General features: G+C 39.1%; 1 protein-coding gene across 3 annotated transcripts in view; it reads left to right on the top strand.

Annotated features, from left to right (window-relative positions):
- myo9aa (myosin IXAa) overlaps nucleotides 1-22,553 on the top strand; it is a 298,687-nt gene that overhangs the window by 39,754 nt on the left and 236,380 nt on the right. For all 3 annotated transcript variants that reach the window (XM_078199938.1, XM_078199939.1, XM_078199937.1), the window contains exon 2: nucleotides 9,342-10,248. In XM_078199938.1, coding sequence (XP_078056064.1) covers nucleotides 9,406-10,248 — 843 coding nt within the window. In that variant the 5' untranslated portion in view covers nucleotides 9,342-9,405. The remainder of the gene's footprint in view (nucleotides 1-9,341; nucleotides 10,249-22,553) is intronic.

The following is a 22,553-nucleotide window of genomic DNA, read 5'->3' as shown; positions in this document are numbered from 1 at the left end:
ACCCTGGCATGGGAATTGAGCCTCGAACCTTGTGATTTAGAGATGAATGTGTTACCGATTTAGTCGCGGATGGGAAGCATTTTGGGATGGTCAGAGGACGTGAAAGTTTGTAAATTCAGGAGTTTTATTTTTTCCAAATACCATATGGCTCAAATGATCCAACTCCATATAGATTGGAAACTGACAATGAGATATTTTGGTGTGTATGGTTCAGCATTTGCACATTGGCTTACTCGCTAAAGACATTACCGGTGCATTGTTCTGTTTCCGTTATCACAATCTTGTTGTCTTAGTCTAATGCTGTGCTTCTGATTTGTATAACATTTTGTAAAGCTTGATTACCTAGATTGTGGTGTGTATGGTTTGTCCTAGTTTTATCATTGTAACCTGAGTGAAATTGGCTGAGCTAGTGTAAACGATTGGACAGTTTAAGATGTAAATTACGTAACAGTTTAAAAATCTGTTTGTCTGAAACTCTCCAAGACCCCAGATCACAATGAGACTGGAGAATTTCCTCTGCACTTACTTGCAGTTGGTTGCATATTGAGGTCAGGCAAACTGGCAAAAGGGGTCAGTTTTGAAAGTTTTAAATACTGATTAATGTTTACTAACGGATTAATGTACATCAATGAAACTAGTAGATGGTTCAGTTTCATTTAGTCATTTTCAGTGATTTTAAAATTGGGTTATTCACAGGTGAATATCCAAGATGGCACCGGAGTGTGACAACTTCTTGCAAGCTGTGCCCAGCACATCTTCTAATTCTACCTTTTACTCTTGTTCTATGCCTACATTCTGCACTCTCTCCTTTCCTTCCCTATGTACGGTATGCTTTGTCTGTAAAGCGTGCAAGAAACAATACTTCTCACTGTATACTAATAGACGTGACAAATCAAACCAAGGTGGAGGAATAAACAATTATCAAAAATGTGAGATAAATCCATGTTCAGCTGTATTCCTGTAACTAACTACACCTGGCTACTATTAAATCAGTAAATATGTTTCAATGCAAAGAAAGAAATGAGTATGTTCCATTAGTTTGATTACATTGTATGACAGATGATTTTACTTTAGTTGATTATGTAAATTTTAGCCAAAACTTTACCCTTAATTGCATCCAAAGCTGAAACTTGTCTCCTTTGCATTTATGTAAAAATCTGCCAGTAAGTATGGTATCTCTTCCCCTGTAACTTTGGTTGCTCATTTCTTAATATAACAGCGATACAAAACTGACAACTTAGGTTAAATTGACCACTTTTCACCAATCAGTGGAATTAAGAAAAAGTTACTTCTGATAAAAGTTACATAATTACTGCCTTGGATATGAAAGTGCAATTATAAGGACTTTATAAATGCCCTCCTGCCACAGTTTGTTTTTAAAAAAGAAAAGTGAGTGGTGTATTATCCCTCCAGTGAAGCAATACGCTTGACTGATCAGCTATTGGTGGGCTGAATTACAGGAGTAAAGCTGCATCATTGGCACTGTGCGCCAACGTGAAATCAGTGTGAAGTGCTGTAGGGAAAACCTCTTTGTCTGCATGGTGATTTGCAAGTAGCCCTTTGCTCTCCGTCACAGCCTGCTCTTAGCCTTGTTGCAGCAGAAACCAGAAGGGAAAGATTTAATTATGATCACTTCCCTTGAAACCATTCTGTGGATGCGATTTTCCAACTGCCTTTTAAGATTGTGTACCTTTTTCACAGCTGAAATACGGAGCAAATGGTAATTGCTAAATGTTTAATTATATAGTTTAATATAGTTACATGTCGTAGGTTTTGAGTCACTGTTGCCGTTTTTTTCATGTGCCTTTGTTTATATTTATTTGAAAATAGTTTTGTAATTTATTGGTTAAGTAGTTTTTAAAATTTACTGTGGTGTTAGTATTGCTTATTTCTGCAATTTCCCCAATCTCTAGACTTCTGCAGAAAATGTTTTGGGATCACTTAGATGAGAGGGTTGTCAGTTTAACAGATGAGGAAGATTACTGGAGGGAGCAGCTGTTGCGGTCATCGGGATCATTATCCTTTCTTTCGAGAGCAGCTGAGTTGGAGAGGTAGTTTTTCTCTTCCTGCAACCCTCAATGGATGAAAGAAAGAAATGTTAATTATGGGTGCATTCTCTTCACTCTTTGCCACAGACTGGTTGTTGTTTGTGAAGCGCAGACTGAAAATTTAATTTGTTGTAGTTTCTCTCTCCCTGCACCACACTCATGAAGTCTGTAATTTTGCTAAAGAAGAGCCTTGGGGACACTGACCACCATCCGGTACTTTGAGCAAATGGCCAATTTTCAAATTGATCTTGGGCAATGAGTGTTGACAGGCTGTGTTACCGTGGTTCATACAACAAGAAATCCTGGTCCTGATGTACATATTTTCCAATTGGGTTACAGGCAAATGACCAGGAGCAGGAATCCTGCCCTTTTTTCTTCCCTCTCCCTACTCTGGTCATATCTTTTAATTCTTTCCTGGGATGTAGGTGTGCACTGGCTAGGCCAGCATTTGTTGTCCATTCCTAATTGCCATTAAGAAGGTGATATTGGGCCACCTTTTTGAACAGTGGTGTAGGTACACCCAGTGCTGTTAAGAAGGGAATCCCAGGATTTTGAGACCGCGATTATAGTTCCAAGTTAGAATTATGTGTGGCTTGGTATGGGACTTGGATTCATTTAGTCTCAAGCACATTAGGGGACTTCTGAGAGTTTTATTGCATGTTTTTCTTTGCAGGGATCTAGCTAAAGTTTGACAATGGGGAACACTGAAAATCACATCTATATATATCTACGAATAGTTCATTTGTAGGTCAGGATTTTTGTGGTGTTACCTGAACTTGTGCTAAGAACTTGTCCTTGCCTTCCAAACTCAGCAGATCATACCTAGTATTTCCATCACCTGGAGTGTGAAGCAATCACTAAACCTTTTTTCCCCTCTCCTTTCAGCATTGAATAATTGGAAGAGATGTAATGCCTTCCCTTTTTAATCTCCTCCTTTCCCACTTTCCAGGATTCCAAACGCACCTTACAAGTGAAAGAGTGATTTACCTGTGCCGCTTTCAATTTCGTGTACCTGGTGCTCGCAATGAACCATCCTCTACATTTGGATGACCAATTGCTGAACATGTCTTCAGTCCTGAGTTTCCGGCCACCTGGTCATTTTAATTCTTTGCTCCACTCCCATTGTGACTTTATTGTCCTTGGTCTCCGATATTGTTCCAGTGAATTTCAACATAAGCTCAAGGAACAGTATCTCAACCTTTCGATGAAACTCTTTTTACAACCTTCTGGGTTCAGTGTTGTACTCAACAATTTCAGTCCAGAAGCACCACACCCATTTGTTTAGACAATTCTGTTAGTGATGGTTAACCCCATTTCCAACTCCCCTAGAATCCTCTTTTGTATAGTATTTATTCCATTACCATCCTTTTTTGCCTTGAGGCTTCATGTCTTTTGTCATTAATGTTACTTATCTTCAATCCAGTTACAGTTCTTTCCTTTATTATCTTTCCTAACTTAGTACTTGCTAAAACCTGTACATCTCTAATCTTTTCCTTTTTCTGATGGAAGGTTATCAGCCTGAAATATTAACTTTTGTTTTATTGCCTGATCTAATTCAAGCATTTGTTCTTTTACTTTTTAAAAAAAAGAGACACTGTCAAAGCTATTAACCTTGCACTCATCAGGACAAATTTGTCAGAATACCTTTAGTAAAGGGAACAACAATTCATGCTGCGTGAGAAAAGAATGCTGATTGGTAGGGAAACGGACTCTGATTGGTGGAGGCATTGTCATGGAGAATTCACCAGGGAACAGTTAACTGCGAAGCTTTTGTTTAAACTCGTATCAGGCTGGTGGACTCGAGGCATTGGGCTGGGGAATTAACCAGGGAATGGCTGTCCCCCCAGCTTTTGATAATTGAAAAAAGGTGAAATGTGTGAACGTGCTTCTTGTGTCTGCAAAGGACAGAGCGCACCCGTGTGAATATATATCGCTTTTGGCACGTGTAAGTGAGCCACACTAAGGGTAAGAGTTCCACCCTATCTCAGGAGGAAGTCCCGCCTAGAAATGCTGTCAATTTGACAGACAACTTTATTCCCAGTAATGCCAGGTTTGAGCAGTGCCTTCTGACTCGACGATAGCCAGAGAAGGGGTTATGAAAGCTGGACAGGGTGGGTGAAAATGAGCCCCAATAGCCTTCAAACCTGCTGGTGGAGAGAGAGTAAAATCCAGCCCGAAGAGTTTAATTTGGGATTTGGAATATTTATATGAAAAACTAAAGTGGATACGAATTAAGCAAAAGTTCCAGCTGTGGACAGTTTTTAGATTACATAACAGTAACTTCAAATCCTGAACAGAATGCAGTAGTCTGAAATTGCATGTCCTGTTTGGTCAATACTTTATCTGTTGTGAATAGTGGAATGTGTTTGCTGCCACTGGACTGATACTTTAGCAAGAGAAATTTGCATTAATAAACCTGAAAGAGTACATTACAAAATGGTTACTCTCTTGTGAAGGAGTGGATGAGAGGAGTGTAGTGTTTGCTGATGGTGTTCTATTTTGTGTGCTGGCAGTGTGTGAAAATCTAGTGTCCATCCAACTGTAGGAATGCGGCAAATATCCCAGATTCCAGAAAGGAAATTATTTATTTTATTAGCAAAGTATATTTAAGATTACAGGCATTTAAAAAATTATTTTTGGATAATCTTTTTGAAGTTTTGGGGACTGCTTCGGATGTAAAGGTCATTAACAGAGTCAAAGTTGGATGATTGTTCTTTGCTTATTTGGCTTTAATCCGCAATGTCGTAAAGGTGGATGGACTGTATATTTGGAATTCAGGTTAGCTGGTGCCAAGTAGTACAGTTCATATGGGCTGACTAAATGCAAGAGCTCTGAAATAGTCCAAAGTACATAAGGTGGATCATGTTTCTCTAGCCAAGGCCTCACTGTGTGGAGTAGCATGTGTGATGATTTAACAGGATGCTTTCAACTGTAGACAATTCTTGGTCATTGTGCAGGGTCCACATTGCAGGCAGAATCAAGAATGCTGTGATTTGTGGGGACAGTTTCAGTGGTGCTTAGTAAGGGTGAAGCTTTCTCAAATTCCTTGTGCAGACACGCTTTCTAACCAATCAATATTGCACTTGTGTTACCACGTGGGAAAATTAGTCCAAAAATCTTTGTTTTAATGCATGCCAGAATATGTGCCATGTTTTAATTTTATCTTCTCTGTTGCTTGATTGTAAAACTTCTGTGCCGCTCTAACATTTGCTGAATTGCTCTAAATATTCAATATTTGAGCGACCCTAGTTGTGGTGTCTTATCCTCCTTAAGTTGGTAGTTTCAGTTTTGTTGACAACTATCCTATTCTAATTAAGAATTTAGTATGGTTAAAATGGACACAGGTTGTTTTGCAAAAATTAACTATCAACAGTACAAGAATTACAAACCAGACCGCAAAATGTGTAAAAAGAAAATGCACTGGACCACAGGAGGAAAATTGCAACCAATATTTGATGTTGCTGTACAGTAAGATGCACGTCACAAGTACTTTTCCATTCTGAGTTTTCTAACTCAGGTGACTAAAGACAACTGCAGGGCACTTTTGCACTGTGGTAAATGCTTCATTATACTTACAACTATTAGAAATCAGATGAAGAATTTAAATTGACTTCATTTCTCCCCAATCAGGAGCTGAGTGACTCCTGGTTCACTGTTTGGTGTCACCATCCAGTCTGACATTGAGGGTTGAAATAAGATGAATGGTTGAAATTACACATTTAATGAAAAGGTCTTGGGTTAAAGAATGGACCTTCGCTGTTCAAATATGTGATTTTCTGGTTCAGTTATTTCTCCTTGATTGGCTGCTTTTGGCAATCAGCAGTTAATTCAAAAGTAAATAGGAGGGAAACGAAGCAAAAGATGGCAAAATTTTCCCAGATTTCTTCAGACTTTGCCAATGTGGCTGTTATTCATATATGTATATGAGCTTTGATCTATGAATATTGGTCCCGTCTTAAACCATGGAGAATATTTGGCTCAGCTGTATCTTATTTACACACCCACCCTTTCTTAGTACCTCTCTAGCTGATATCAAGCAAAACAAACAATTTCTTTTCAAAACATGTAATGAGGCCCCTCATTATTTCATAATGAACAGAGTCCTTTGAGATGTAACAAGCAAGGAGGATAAAGGGGAACCAGTAGATGTGTATTTGGATTTCCAAAAGATATTCGACGATGTGCCACTTAAAAGGTTACTCCGCAAGGTAAGAGCTCATGTTGGGTATGATGTATTGGCACAATAGAGGATTGGCCAACTAAAAGGAACTTGAAGTCAGGACTAATGGCAAACTACAACTGATGGAGTGTTACAGCGATCCGTTTCAAGGCCTTAGCTACTTACGATCTACATCAAAGACTTGGATAAAGGACTGACTCTCTATTGTAGTCAAATTTGCTGTTGATGTGCAGAAGAGGATTAAAGCAAGCTATGAGGAGGATACGAAGAGTCCGCAAAGTGGCATAGATATGTTAAGTGAATGGACAAAAGTATGGCAAATGCAGTATCATGTTGAGAAGATGTGAACTTGTCCAGTTGGGTTGGAAGAACAGAAGAGTAGAATATAATTTAAATGGAGAGAAACTGCAGAATGCTGTTGCAGTACAGAGGTGTCCTTGCACATGAATCAGAAAATGTCAGCATGCAGATACAGCAAGTAATTAAGATGGCAAATGGAATGTTGATCTTTATTGCAAGGGGGACAAAGTTTTTAAAAAAAAGACAAGTTGCTTCAACTGTGAAGGCATTGGTTAGACCACATCCAGAATACTGTGTCCAGTAAGATGAAAGCAAAATACCTCTGACAAAGGGTCATCTCTCCTCTCCCCACAGATGTCAGACCTGCTGAGATTTTCCAGCATTTTCTGTTTTTGACACCATGTACAGTTTTGGTCTCCTTAAGAAGGGACATACTTGAATTGAAAGCATTTTGGGTCTTGGGTGAAGGTATTATTTTAGGAGGAAAGGTTGGGCTGACAATCATTGGAATTTAGAAGAATAATAATGCAATGTCTAAGATCCTGAGGGGGCTTGACAGGGTAGATTCTGAGAGGATGATTCCTTTGATGGAATCTAGAACCATGAACACAGTTTTAAAAATAAGTTGTCTCCCATTTAACATTAAGATTAGAAAAAAATTATTTCAGAGTGTTGTTGGTGTAATGGCCAAACTATGTTAGCGTTTATGGGTTACATGTTATTTTGAACGTTGTTGCAACATGTGCAAACCACATCTTTTATTTGTTTTTAAAAGCAACACGTAACTGGTTTATTGAATGAGATGTTCTCTGCACAGAACAGGAAATGAAATGAAGACCGAAGCTTGTGAAACACCCCAATGATAAAATCATGCCAACTGCTCTTAAAGCAATCATCCAGCCACTTAAATATATAACAGTCTTTGGAATTCTCTTCCACAGCGAGCCTGGGTCCTTGAATATATTCAAGGCTGAGGTAAATGCATTTTAGACTGAGCCAGTTGAGGATTATGAAGGACAGGCTAGAAAGTGGATTTAAAGCTACAATCAAATCGGTCATGATCTTATTGAATGGCAGAGCAGGTTCAATGGGTCAAAAGGCCTACTCCTATTTCTTATGAACTTATGGTCTTATAGAACTGCAAACTGACTTTGGAAGTAATATTTTAAAATCTGGTTTACTGATATGGTTTAACACAAATTAATTGTGTTTACAGGTTACTTTGTGAAGAAATTTTCTCTAATAAGCCTGGATAATTGAAAAATGATTTGCTTGAACCCCCCCCCCCCCCCCCCGGCAAATAAAGGTTTAGAAGGCTTAGAAAATACACTTAAGTCTGCCAAGTCTGAGTAGTAACTTTTTGCATAGTTGAAACATATAATTGCATCGCCATCAATGCCGACTTCAGATTCTCTTGTGTAGAAGAAAAAACACGATATTCATTATCAGAGTCATAATAATCCTTCAAAGCAGAGTTTGGACTTACAAATGGAATGAAGTATTGTTCATAATAGGTTTTACTAGAAAAGTGCTTACTGCATCTTCTGTAACTTTCTAAGCTTGATAGCAAATATAAACACGGGCTTATTTTGGAATTGAAATGTAATTTTGTTTGAATTATATTGGTCCTTTGAATTGTGTTGCTTGTTTTGAAGTACCGTGATTTGCTGTTCAGTTAATGATGAATGTGCTACAGCCAATCCTTTCATATTACCATAACAACAGCTAGTTTTAGTGGGCTGTGGGGAAGCAGTGGCGTAGTGGTACTGTCACTGGACTCAGGGGTAATGCTCTATTTCTAATCCTGCCATGGCAGATGGTGGAATTTGAATTCAATAATGGAATTTTAGAGAAGTCAATGCTGCCCATGAAGTGATTGTTGTAAAGATGGTTCTATTGGGAGGAATTTGAAGAGATGAGTTTTGTGCCTTATTAAAGCATATTTGACTTCCTGAGAATATATTAATACTAATGTGCTAAATCTGATGCTTTCTATTGTTTTTCTTGATATCTTTGCTTCTTGCACATTTACTGATGCCATTTTAAGATAGCTGCCTTGGAGAAGTTAGTGATTTTAACAGCATCCTAAAGCAAACCGTGTGTACAGTTGAACCTTGTGGGAATACAACTTTGTTAATCATGTTCTTAATACTTTGGGGTTAACGTTCTACCTCCAATAGCATCAAGGACCTGAACCAATACATCCAATAAGCATTAGTGGTGTCCAGCTTTAAGAATGACACTAAGAAGTGAGACCTAAGTATTGGTCTCCTGTGGGGGAGAGAGAGCCTAAAGACAGTATCAAGCTATCTGACATGACTTGTGATGGTGTGAATCACCCAGGCCAAGATGCTGTGGCAGCATGTGCTTTTACATGCGTGTTATATTCGGAAGCTATGGATAGTGATGGTAGAGACTCCAACTTTCTTTACATCACATGGCTAAAGAGGAATCTGTCCCACTCTTGCTGCCTCCCGCTGGCGTGTGTTGGAAGGATTTTCAAATTGATCATCTGTACATGTTTGGCTACCTTACGAATGCACCTTCCTTGACCATCAAGCCTCAGAATCCTGAGCTTCTGGTTCAAAGGCAGAGACTCTACCCACTTTGCCACAGGCGCATCCTATGACTTATGTAGACCCTTGCAGAATACCATTGTCATTTCCGTGGTGATAATTGGAAATCTATATTATAGATGTGCAAAGATTTTCCTTTTCGTTACAGACCTATGCGTGTGGTGGTGTGGTGATGCAATTTTGCATGTTTGAATGCAGCTAAAAATTTGATTTCTGCTCCTGTTGATTTTGTTTCAGGTCTGATGTCATGAATCCTACCGTATGGATGTGCTATCGACGCTGATGGCACAACTGATCCAATATGAATGTGCACGATGTTGGAGGAAGACGACGCTATGAAGACAATGAGTTTACGTTGCGGGTTTACCCGGGGAATATAGCAGAAGGCACCATTTACTGCCCTGTCACTGCAAGGAAAAACACTAGTGCAGCGGAAGTTATAGAAACCCTTATTTACAAATTGCAGCTAGAGAAAGCAAAATGCTACGTCCTGGCAGAAGTGAAAGAGTTTGGTGGGGAGGAGTGGATTCTCAATCCAACCGATTGCCCGGTGCAGCGCATGATGCTTTGGCCACGCAGCGCCCTGGAAAATCGTTTCAGCAGCGAGGACTATCGGTTCTTGCTTCGAGAGAAAAACCTCGATGGCTCAATTCATTACAACAACCTGCAGTCATGGCTCAGAGTGACGGAGGAGCGAAGGAGGATGATGGAGCGGGGATTTTTGCCTCAGCCCCCGCAGAAAAATTACAACGACTTGTGCAATCTACCAGACTTGAATGAAAAAGCACTCCTGGACAACCTGCGCAACAGGTTTAAACAAGAGAAAATCTACACCTATGTGGGAACGATATTAATTGCCATAAACCCTTTCAAATTTCTTCCTATTTACAACCCCAAATACGTAAAAATGTATGATAATCACCATCTGGGAAAACTGGAGCCCCATATATACGCAATTGCTGATGTGGCATACCATGCCATGCTACAACGCAAGAAAAACCAATGTATAGTTATTTCGGGTGAGAGTGGTTCAGGAAAGACACAAAGTACAAATTTTCTTATCCATCATCTTACTGCTCTGAGCCAGAAGGGATTTGCCAGTGGAGTGGAGCAGATTATTCTTGGAGCGGGACCTGTACTGGAGGTAAGATGCAGTCACGTTTTTTTTTTACAGTGAATTGAAATAAAATCATTCTTAAAAATTAACAGTTTGAGCGAAGTGTTTCTTTTGTTCTAATCCAGCCAATGTTGTATCGCAAGCAAGTACTGTGTAATATGCTGATTGTGAGGTGTGGAATACCATTTGTCAGACCTGTAAAAATCTGAAACTGCAGTTCATGTGATCACATAATAATCCATCAAAATAAGTTCGTCATTACTTAATAGTTTTTAACTCTGCATTTTCTGCTCTAATTTTCCCAATAAACCAATTTCATCAGGTGGGATGATCCAGTCTATAATTGCGCTGATTGCTTCTGGTGCCTTTTTAAGACCATGGTGTCAAAGGTTTACGTGCGATGAGGGATTAAGCTACTCTTTTTTTCCCCCTGTGTGTCTGGGTCAATGCCGTGCTCCATTTAGCAACAGGGGTGAGAATTGTAGAATGTGTCTACAAGGAGGCTAGAATTGTGAGGAACAGCAAGAGGTTATCCCTCCCAATAAATCTCTCTTTCTGATTCTCAATCATTGCTATCTATTTAAAAGATTGGTTTTTCAGTACAACAGAGGTAGCTGGCATCCAGCATGATGGGGGAACAACTGCCTTGTCCCATTTTCGCTTCTCATGACAGACAACCGTATTCCTTTCCATCTGAAATGTCAATCACCTTACCCACCACATCCCTCAATCTCTTCTCCTTCAAACATATATTTAATTGCATCTTGAATCCATCTGTGCCGCTTAAATTGCCGGTTGCATCACAGCTAACAAACTGCTTGCAACCTATGCCATTAAGCCATGCTACCTGAATTAAAGTCAATTGTAGTTCTGTTCAGACAACAAGATTAAAGGTTGTAAAATAAAATATCTCAAATTTCAGAAGATTAACTTAGATGTTCACAAGCTTTATAGATGGGGGTAACGTGAGTAATAAAGGGCATCATTAAAGTTCAGTAGATTGAGAAATTATGAAAAAGATCACACAGTTATGGTGAGATGATGAAACCTCTAGATTGAAGGAGCAAGGTGTTTCAGAGTTGTGAGGTCTTGTGAAGGAATCAAAGTGCATTGAGTGTTGATTCAGTCACGCAAGGGCTCTAAACCACAAAGTAGTCACTTTCCAAAGCCTTGACTGTTAAGTCAGTAATTGATGATTTCTGTTCTGGCTTAATAAGGGGAATACTGTGAAAATAATAATAAGGGGAATTAATAATTCCCCTTATTAAGGGGAATTTCAAAATGACTTCATTGCGGTGTTAATGTAAGCCTTATTAGTGACTAATAAAGAAACTTTAACTTTAAATCAAAAGTAAAAGGTCTCTGAATTTGAATTTGGTTCTGCCTTTCTTAAACTATAAATGCTGTTGTTGGCTTCCCATAAATTTCAGTCAGCACAATTGGTCCCTGTGGTAGGAAAAAGTTCAGTTTGAAAATTAAATTCCCTAGATTAATCAGTGTGTGTAAATTAAGTGTTAAGCTAGGAGAACCAATTTGCATCAGGATTGATCCCGAAGAGCATAGTAAAATGTGCTACAAAATCTCTTCAGTTTTCGCAGAGGCTCGGGTGGAGAGTGAGAGGCACAACAGTATGGGCTGCAAGACTAAACATACTGCTCATCACCAGACAATAAGGGAAGCAATATCTCCCCAAAGATGTTTTCAAGAATGTGCACATCTTATCGTTGATGCAAATGTATTTTTTTCATTTACATTGTGCAGAAACTAACATTTCTCAGCATCCTCTCCACCTTTGCCTACAGCCCCTTGTCAACTTGGGCTTTTGGCCCAGCGTGATGTGATGCAGAAACACTCAATTTTTTAAAACCCCAAGCCTGGTCAAATCTGAGTTTCATTGAGCTAATGGAAGCTCTGGTTGTTGCTCTCCTTCCCTTTTGACGCCTTATCACTTTAAGGGAGTTTGTAGGCAGATTTAGTTCCTGATGTGGACATGGAAAGGCTGATGTGGAAGCACTGTCATGTAGACATTTGGAAAATATTATTGTAATACTTTTGGAATGTGTTTTCTGTTGGTCTTGGTTTCAGATTTAATATTTTTAGATCCTTGCGTCAGCAAGAGTTTATGGCTTTTCTGATTTGATCAATACATGCAGCATATAAATGTGGAGCTCATAAGGTGCAGAATCAATTGTTCTGTGCTAAATTAGCTAATTTGAGCCTGAATGTTTGTAAGAATGCAACAATTTACTTCAATGCCTCTGACAGGAAGAAAAATGTTATTTTGCTGACCACAGTCTTGTGATCCGCATATCACAAATTGGTTTCCAAGATGCTCCCCACTCCACATTGGTTGCCAGGGCTTGGTGTCTAGATGTTGTGTTTGGGAAAGACCACGTTTTAGATATTAGGGTGCTGCTGGTTCCTGTGAAATTGTGCCCCAGAATAAATCAGCACATTCAGGTACGGAAGAGGAGAGAAGATTTGCAAAGTAAAATGAGAATACTTAAAAATACTGTGCTGTATGAGATGAATTAACAAAGAAAAGCACTTTTAAGTTTAAGTTTATTTTTTAGTGTCACAAGTAGGCTTACATTAACACTGCAATGAATTACTGTGAAAATCCCCTAGTCACCACACTCCGGCGCCTGTTCGGGTACACTGAGGGAGAATTTAGCACAGCCAATGCACCTAACCAGCACGTCTTTCGGACTGTGGGCGGAAACCGGAGCACCTGGAGGAAAGCCGTGCAGACACGGGGAGAACGTGCAAACTCCACACAGCCACCCAAGCCGGGTCCCTGGCACTATGAGGCAGCAGTGCTAATCACTGTGCCACCTAGTTGACAGCAGCTCGACGTGAACAAACGTGTGTGTGTGTGTATAAACATGAATGCATGATAGAGGTCTGGTGGTTAATTTCCCCTGTTATAAAACTGAGTAGCTCTTAATTTATCTGTTGCAAAATGCAGTCCTTCGAATTGTATATGATGTATATCGATGGTTATGTAGGTTACATTCTTATTCACCACCACCATATCCAGAGATTTTCAGTGCATCAATATTGCTTTGAACGTAGGTGCTGGAAAGGTATTCTGTATAATCATAATTGATCTGTATATAGATGGCTTGATTTGTTCCAAGCTTGTCGTCAAATAATTTCTTTCGTTCCAATCTCAAATCAGCTTAATTAATGGCTTCACGCTGAGTAGATGCATTCTGTAAATAGCTAAAGATCATAAACATACTTGTTCCTTTAAATCATTTATATTGGACAAACCCCCCCCCCCCAATACCCTGCCGATATTCCCTTGTCGTATCACTGCAAATCCAGTTGCGTCCACCCTTTGCATTCTGTTTTAGATAAATTTGAACCTCCCTCAAAACTTGCCTCCAATTGCATGCCTCCTTACCCTGTGAACTAATTGCTTATGAGTGTGGTAAAGAGCCCACGGGGAGGGGATGGTAAGTAAGTTGCATCATTTTGTTCTTGCATGCTTCAGAATTTTGAGGCTTGGGAAATGGGTTGCAATGTTTGTTGGTTTTAGGTTTTGCCGCATTGAATTTGCGCTTTGGGGAAGAAAAGTTGATGGATCTTTCATTTGTAGAACTAAAAGAGATGAGTTAATTTGTTAGATTTTTGTCAGAATCTTTTGAAACAATAAAAAATATTTTCTAAAAGTCTATATTAATATATAAATGGAAAAAAACGGCAAATATTTTCAGTAAGTGACCTGCATCCTATTAGTTTGCCATCTGTAGAATTCGGAAAGGTTTCTTGTTTGGAATGCTATCGGCTCATAATCTGATGTCATTAGTTTTCAGCATGGTTGTTAATTTCAAACTAGTTGGGTTAATAATATAGCTGAAGTGCTCTGCATTGGGGGCAATTGTTTGAACAGCGTGATTTGCTATCAGCCTGTTACTGATTAATCTGGGTATTGGAGTATTCAAGTGCAGCTTTGGGAATGTGTTTTGTTAGCCTGCCAGCACTGAAGGCCACCATATCGCTCCGAGTTCACATTTGTTGGACAGGTGGGAGCACAGCCAGTGTGTTTAGTGTAATGTTCAGTTTTATGGTTACCATTCTTTTTAAGAGATTTTTGCATGTTGGCATTGTTCAAATTTCTTAATACCCTACTATAAAAATATTGCGATGTGTCTCCATTGTGGTCTTGACTGACAATGCTCTGCTTTGTCAAAATAATTAGAATATGACTAATAATTGCTATGTTTTGGGACATGGTTTCATTAATGCTGACTGCTGACAGTATTTCACCCAAATGGCTAGTTTTCATGTGTTAATCTAGACCATACATGCTAAAAGACAATTTTATTATGGGCAGCATCACAGCCAAGCCTCAATGTCCTTATCTGACATTCAGATGCACACTGCATGCAGGGATCAGTGGATAACTACCAGGCGTAGGAACCTTCATTGTCCCATTCACGCAGCTCACCCCTTACCTTTCCCATTGGCATTGAGGATTGCTGCAGTAACCAACTGCAGAAAACCTAGTCTGATAGAATTATTCCAAGATTAGATTTAGTGTTGAACTGCTTTTAGTGAATATATTGGCTTCAAACAAAAGCAAAATACTGTGGAATTTGGAAATCTGAAATAGGAACAAATATTGTTGGAAAAAAATGTGCAAACCACACAGCACCTGTGGAGGGGAAAAAAGAATTAATGTTTCAGGTTGATGACCTTTCATCAGAACTAAAGAAAAATAGACATTTTAAGCCAGTGGGAGGGGTGAGGGGGTAGGAAGCGCAGAGGAGGTGGTCAGCGATGGTGGCCACAGATGTTCCCCTTTCTGCTTCCTGCCCCTCCCCTTTCCACTGGCTCATCTTTTTGAATATCCAAAGGCTATACACAATTAATACACTTCATTCACATAAAGGCTGTGGCCTTTTTTAAACATAGAAGCTATCTTGCCACTGAAATTGTACAAGCAACATGTATTACATTGACAACTCATTATGGAAATTAATATTTCTGTATCATTTTATTCTATTAATGATAAGAAATATTTACTGATGTCTCAGTTTTTTGCCAGAGTTAGGACAATACAGCAGCCCTCAAAACTTAATTAACAGATATTTGGCTACGATCAAGAGAAGAGTTTGAAGTCCGTAACAGTAATTGCTGGAAAAATACTCAGCAGACCAAGCAGTTCCGATGGAAAGTCATCAACCTGAAACGTTAACTCTTGTTTTTCTCCACAGATACAACCTGGTCCGCTGAGTTTTTCTCCAGCAACTTTTGTTTTTGTTACAAGCTTCAAACACTTCTTTTGGTCATAGCTAAATATCTGTTTCCTAAGTCTGAGGGCTGCTGTATTGTCCTAACTCTGGTGAAAAACTGAGACATCGCTGAATATTTACTATTAACAGAAGAAAATGATACAAAAATATTAATTTCCAAAATGAGTTCTAAACTAAGTAAATTAGCACCATGTTGCTTGTACAGTTTCAATGGCAAGATAGCTCCTATGTTTAAACCCGCAGCAATTTCATTGCAATTAGTTATGTGAATTAAGGGTATTAATTGTGAATAGTCCTTGAATATTCAAACATGTATGAACACATTACATTCTTTTGTTATTTTCCAGGGCGTAAACATGAACTTTCTGCAATGTCTACCACTAAAATGGCTGCATTTTGCATTTATTTGATCTGGCAAATGCATATTTCTTGCACTGTCTAGTTTTAATGGATGTGGGGATGGCAGTTACTGATCATTTTGCAGTATACAGCAGGAAAGATAATTAAACATAATCTCTGCAGGGTAGAAGTTCTCACAATGATTTTAGCTAAGAAATTATTTAGTGTGCTCCTAAGCCATATGGATGAGAAATTTAGAGTTGGTCTCAAATAACGTGAACAGTACTAGACCAGAGAAGGGAAAATCAGTAAGTACAGGTATTCAAAATTTTGTTCAAATTGTCTAATGACTCCTACTGGATAATGGAAAAGTTTGAATAATGGGTGAGGACAGTGTCATCAGTTCGGGAGGGGAATGCACTATACATGATGATGCAATAAACTGAAATCTTTCGTGGTTGCGTGTGTTTTTCAGTTAGCTGCAGTTGGAATTTTAAAAAATCTTTCTTTAAATAGCTACTTAAAGGAAAGATAGACTTGCATTTGCACAGTGTCTTTCACAACCAACGGATGTCACAAAATACTTTATAGCCAGTGAAGTACTTATCCATTCAGGGATGGGTAACTTGCTGACTCCTCTTTGCAATAACGCCATGATATCTTTCATATCTACCTGAGAGAGAGAGAGAGAGACGGTGGGTGCCACAATTTAATGTCTCATTGACCTAACCTGCATGTCTTTGGACTTTGGGAGGAAACCGGAGCACCCGGCGAAAACCCACGCATGCGTGGGGAGAATGTTCAAACTCCACACGGACGGACAGCTGAGGCTAGAATCGGACCTGGGTCCCTGGAGCTGTGAGGGAGCAGTGCTAAACATTGCACCACCGTGCCCCCCCGCCCCCCCCCCACACTATTATAATACCCATTAATTAGAAAAAGATTAAAATAATGGATTTTCAAACGTTTTGCCAAATCTTTTACATTAATGAATATCAGAATATTCCTGCGAAAACACATGATTATTTTAAGAGCGCAATAGTGACATATTTGTTGTATTAATGCATTGAAGCAGGAATTCATATGTATCAATTAAATCATTGGCTGATTAGTTAATTACACAAAGAGCAGAAGAAAATTAGCATTAAAATGTTGATCTTACAAACAATTTTCAAGGCCCACATTCCCAAGCGTTATTTTGCTCAAGGGAATGTCTTGCTGATTATTCTATTATGTACTGAGTTCTATTTTTGAAGAGTTCCTCGTTTCAAACATTGCCACCTTGGATGGGTGTTGAGGCAAAGCATTTCCTTGAAGGAAGGTGAAAATAAATCAAAATGATAAAATTATCAACCCTTTAACTGCAGTGGGGGCCTTTTTATTTGTTCTTTGAGATGCTGGGATAGCCGCATCTTGTAAATAGGATATCCTGTTTGATTTTCTCTGGATAGCAAAGGGAGAGGGAATAGCACTGAGTACAGCCCTGATGTGTTTCACTGCCAGGCTATATCTGCACTGAGGCTCTTGGAGCAGCGCATCTGTATGAATTACTATGCTGTCACAATTCATGACAGTCCATTTATACAAGTGAGCAGACAACAGTTTAAATCTAATAAGCAGAGGTGACAGTTTGATGGTTGAAATTGAGTTCACAGTATCCCACCATTTATAATAGCTAAAATATTGAACTAAATAGAAATCATTTTTGTGTTTCAAGGAAGGAAGTATAAAGAATCTCAAACCATCCTCATTGCCCTCAAGCTGGTATATTTGCCTTTTTACAGGCTTGAGAAGGAATGTGGGACATGGGAGCATGACAGTTAGCCTCAAGTTGTCCTTGGGTTAATGAAGGAAAAATCAACTCTGATTCATGCTCCAAATAACGTTCTAGGCATGCCAGCTGGGAGTGTATGTGTTTTGGCATTGGGTGAAGGTGGAATCAGGATCAGGTGTAATCATAGAATCCCTACCGTGCAGAAGAGGCCATTCGGCCCATCGAGTCTGCACCGACTCTCTCACAGAGTGTCCTACCCAGGCCATTTTCCCCACCCTATCCCTGTAACCCAGCACATTTAGCATGACCAATCCCCCTAACCTGCACATCTTTGGACTGTGGGAGGAAATTGGAGAACCCACGCAGACATGGAGAGAAAGTACAAACTCCACACAGTCAGACAAGGCTGCCAGTTGAACACGGGTCCCTAAAGCTGCAGTGCTAACCACTGTGCTACCATGTGAACATCTGAATTTTTAATCAAGTCATATGAACATTGTTGGATGTTCCTAAAAGTCAGTAAACCATTAATAACTAGATGAATGTTGTACAATTTTCTTCAAAATGTAGCCACCTCAGTACAAAGAGAATGGTGGCAATACAAAGTTCCTGTAACAAACATGATATCTGTATCTGTCGTTTGTGTCCTTGAGGATGAAACTTAATAACTGAAAGCATTTAAGTTATGGGTGGATAACGTACGTACTGTCCTGTCTCTAACTATTTTATTCCTATGCATTGATGTGAAGAGACCACTTGAGTATTTAACTCCTGGTTTTGCCATTTACCAGGTGTTTGGTATGTTGAAAACTGATGTGTTTTCTTTCCATTGCTGTGATGTATATAGAACACGCACACAGGGTGGAATTAAATTCTGCCTTTTCTGCTACAAAGTCTATTATCTTGTACAGCTGACTTTCATTTAGTAGCCTCATGATGTTCAGCTGCAAGCTTTATGTTTGGTGATGACCATAATGTGGTTTCAAGGTTCTTGCTTCTGTTCACAGTTGAACCAGTTTTGGATGCAGTGCTGTACCTTTTCTTTGCTGCTCTTCTGCAAAAGGAAGCAAGCGGTGCTTTTGACTTGAGTTGTAAGGTTTTAATAAAATTTCCAGCCCTCTAACATTTTTGACCTTCTGTGGGGAAGTTGCCTGACCTCTGTTTGTCAGACCACAATTTGGTAGTAATTGATTCTTGAGATATGAGCGGTTTGTATTCAAGCTTGTTACTTGCATTTTAGGGTAGAGACAGTTTTGCATTTTTTCTAAGAAATAGGGGAAAGATTTTTGGAGTTTTTTTAGAAGTATGTTCAAGGCTGAGATCGACAGATTTTTAACCAGTAAGGGAATCAAAGATTATGGGGGTAAAACAGGAGGAAATTGGATTGGAGGATTATATCAGATCAACCATGATCTCATTGAATGGTGAGCAGACTCGATGGACCGAATAGCCTACTACTGTTTCTAGGTCTTGTGGTCTCGATCATCTTCTAAGGGTTTTTACAGATGTATTATCTTGATGTGAATAACAAAAAGTAGTGAACGTATCTTTATGATCCTGAGGGGTAATTGATGTGTTTTTCATAACTTTGCCTAAAAAAGGCTAACTGCAAATTTTTATCTCTCAAATGCAAATAAATAACTTTCTTTTAAACAAAACACATCTCCAGAAACTAAATATCCATAGTTCGTATACAATTAATGAGCATGGCGTGCAGTCACTGTTATGCAGCTGAACACAGCAGCCATTTTGTGCACAGCAAGGTCTCGAGCAGAAATTAAATTAATCAGTGGTCTAATTATTTTGGGTGATGGAGGAGGAAACTTAGACGAGGCTTGGTTTCATTTCTCTGACAGTGCAACAGTCTGTTGGTGCTCCACTGAAGTGTTTACCCGGATTATGTGATCAAATCATGGGCTGAGATATGAACAACTTCCTGAGTTAGAAGTGTGAGAAGCTAAGCCACTTTGAAGTGCCCTCAAGCCACAATCCTTCCAATGTCCACTGGATGGAGGTGAATTCATGGATCTAGTTGGAACGTGACGCTTCTTTTCCAACTTTTCCGATATCTTTTCTATTTTGTACCAGGATTTCTGCATACTAATTCATTTAATTGCATGGCAAGGTGATTTCCATTTCTTAGGTCAGTTTAATTCTGCCATTTCCATTCATGTATGAAAATGCAAAAACAGTGAAATTCCATATGGCAGAAAAGTAATGGAGAACCTGGACTTAAAACAGAGGAACGTTTAGAGGGAGTACTTTCCGTTTGAAGTTAATGGAGACTTGTAGTTATTGGTGATGGGCTTCCAAGGTGGTCCTAACTGTCAGTTCCATTAAAGAGTTGTTCCAGGTGCATGCAATTTCTCTTTTCAACTGATGGCTTGAAAGAAGGGGACTGAAAATCACTAGTCTCCATAAAACAGCAAAATGAACGTTGTTTCTCTTAAAGATTTTTGTATGGGTGCTTAATAGGTACTTTTCCCACCAGAGATTCATCTACCGAAAAATAAGTTGAATTTTGTGGTCGGTGCAGACTCGATGGGCCGAATGGCCTCCTTCTGCACTGTAGGGTTTCTATGATTCTATTACTGTTTTGTTGTTGCAGTCTGATCTTTCATTTTAATAGTATGTGCGAGCCGGGAAGGTTGAGTGGACAGGCACTTCAGAATTTAAGCACAGGTACAAAGAACAAAAAGTTACAGCACAGGAACAGGCCCTTCGGCCCTCCAAGCCTGCACCGACCATGCTGTCCGGCTGAACTAAAGCCCCAAACTCGGTATAGAGTGGCAATCCGCTACTGATTGCCATTCTGAGGAAGTTATGGCAATATTTCCTTTGAAAGTACAGTCAGTTATTTCTGTCCTGGGTTGTATATGTCAACAGAAATTAATTTCTGCCATTGATTATCTATACTTCTAATGCAGCTCATTATTGGTTCTTCAATAATGCCTTCAAATTTCTCCCTTTTATTTTTCTTAAGACAGCAATTAATTCTTTGGTGAGAACATGGTCTCTATCTCCCACACTCAAATAATGATGTGCGGTCACTAGTCATATCTCTATTGGAGTAGAGTTTGAGAGATGACCTGTCTCTCTCAAGAGTTGCTAATATCCAAAGAACTGCATCATAGAAGAACTGATTTTAGGAAACAGGAACAAATAAAAAAATGTTGAAAAAAGAAATTGAAGGAAGGATGATCGATTGTTGAGAGCCATATGTAAACATAGTGAGGTGGATAAAAATTAAATGCATTTATGGTTGTAATAAATATGTTGGAGGGAAGGGAATAGAATGCTTTAATCGGTCACTGGAACCAGTTTTAATTTTACAGGCTGAAAATTGTGCAACAATGCAGTAATACGATCAACATGATGACCTTTCATTTAGCTGCCTTAGCAAGTTTGGGTCAATTACTGTTGCCTGGGCAATAAGAGTTGTGGGTTAAAAGCAAGTAGTTCATGTAAACAACAATATATTTTCATATAGTACCTTTAAAATAATACAACATCCCAAGGCAAGTCACAGGGGTATTACAAAAGTATGGCAACAAATCACTTGAGGTGTTATTTAGAGCAGATGACCAAAAACTTGACCAAGTTGTTGGATTTTAAGAATTGACTTAAAGGGAGAAGAAGTGGAGAGGTAGAAATGTTTGAAAGGGAATTTCAGAGCTGAGGACCCCCACAGCTGAAAGCATGGCCCCCAATGAATAATATTGAGGATGCTCAAGAGGCCAGAATTAGGGGAGCTGAATTTAAATGTTTTGGTGTTTCCAGCTGAGTTTATAATTCATGAAAATGGTATAATTGAGACTTTATGGTTCAAATGGTAGATCTTATCCTTTGAAAATTAGGGTGCATTTGGAGAATGCATTTGGATCTGTATAATGCCAGGGTGTTGCAGTGATGGAAATGATTTGAGAAAGTAAAATGAACATTCTGCAAGAATCATATCTGCGTATCAAAACCTTTAAATTGTGCTATATTCCTAAAGTTCATGTGCACCAAATATATTGAATGAAAATGATTAAGAAATGACAATTTCAGTTATTTAAATGGCTTCTGACAGTTCTTGGAAAATCTTGCATCCCTGCAGAAACCTCCAAGTCAGGGGGGTATTATTGTACTATGTATCCAGATTTGTACTTCCTTCTAGTTTCTCTTTAGCTGCTTCTCTGTTGTTACTCTGAATAGTTCAGCTCTTGCCTCCAGGCGGCTGTTTATAGCTCCACTATCACTCAGAGCTTTTTCACATTCTGCCTGATTTATTTGAAGTGTTGCTTGTTTTGTAAACTTGAGTGTTTACAATCCAGAAGTTTTGTTTCTAAGAAATGGTTTCCTGCTTTTCTTTTTCAGTGCTGCAAAGATGTTTATATTTGGCTACAGATTAGGGATAGACTTGTCTCATGGCTAGAAAATAATTGAAGTCAGTGGGAGATTCGGGAGGGGCGCAATGCATTTTTGGGGCACTTCAATGTGAGTGACCCAAAGCTAGTTTAGTCAGTCTGTTGGTAAATCAGATATTAGTGTGGGAGTGGGAATAATTTTGGCAGGCTTGCGATTCATGTGCAGAGTTCTCCAAAGTCATCACAATTTTCACCCTTCTGAGGAGTTGAATTTTGTCCTTGCGCAGTTGATTGAAAGCTGCTGAATTGACTGGTAATGGCAAGTGCTAAACTTGAAGTTGGCAGACAGCAAGGGCCGATAATGTTGCAGGTAATATTTTCCAGAAAATTCCAACAGCTACATTGGTACAGGGCTTTTTCTTTGCATGAAGATGTTTGGAAGTGCTTAACATTAGGACAAAATAGTGGGTAATAAGAGAAAAGGTAAAAGGGAAAAATAGTTGAGATTGGAGTGGGGGAAGGAGAAGGGTTTTGATGAAGATTTTAGAAATGAGGGAGGTGGCAAGGTGGAAGAAACTGGACAGAATTCCAGCGAGGGTAGGAGCA

The sequence above is a fragment of the Mustelus asterias genome, chromosome 29 (genome assembly GCF_964213995.1).
Source record: "Mustelus asterias chromosome 29, sMusAst1.hap1.1, whole genome shotgun sequence".
Taxonomy (NCBI): Eukaryota; Metazoa; Chordata; class Chondrichthyes; order Carcharhiniformes; family Triakidae; genus Mustelus; species Mustelus asterias.
Note: the sequence above shows the minus strand (reverse complement) of the source record. Positions and strands in the feature narration are given on the sequence as shown.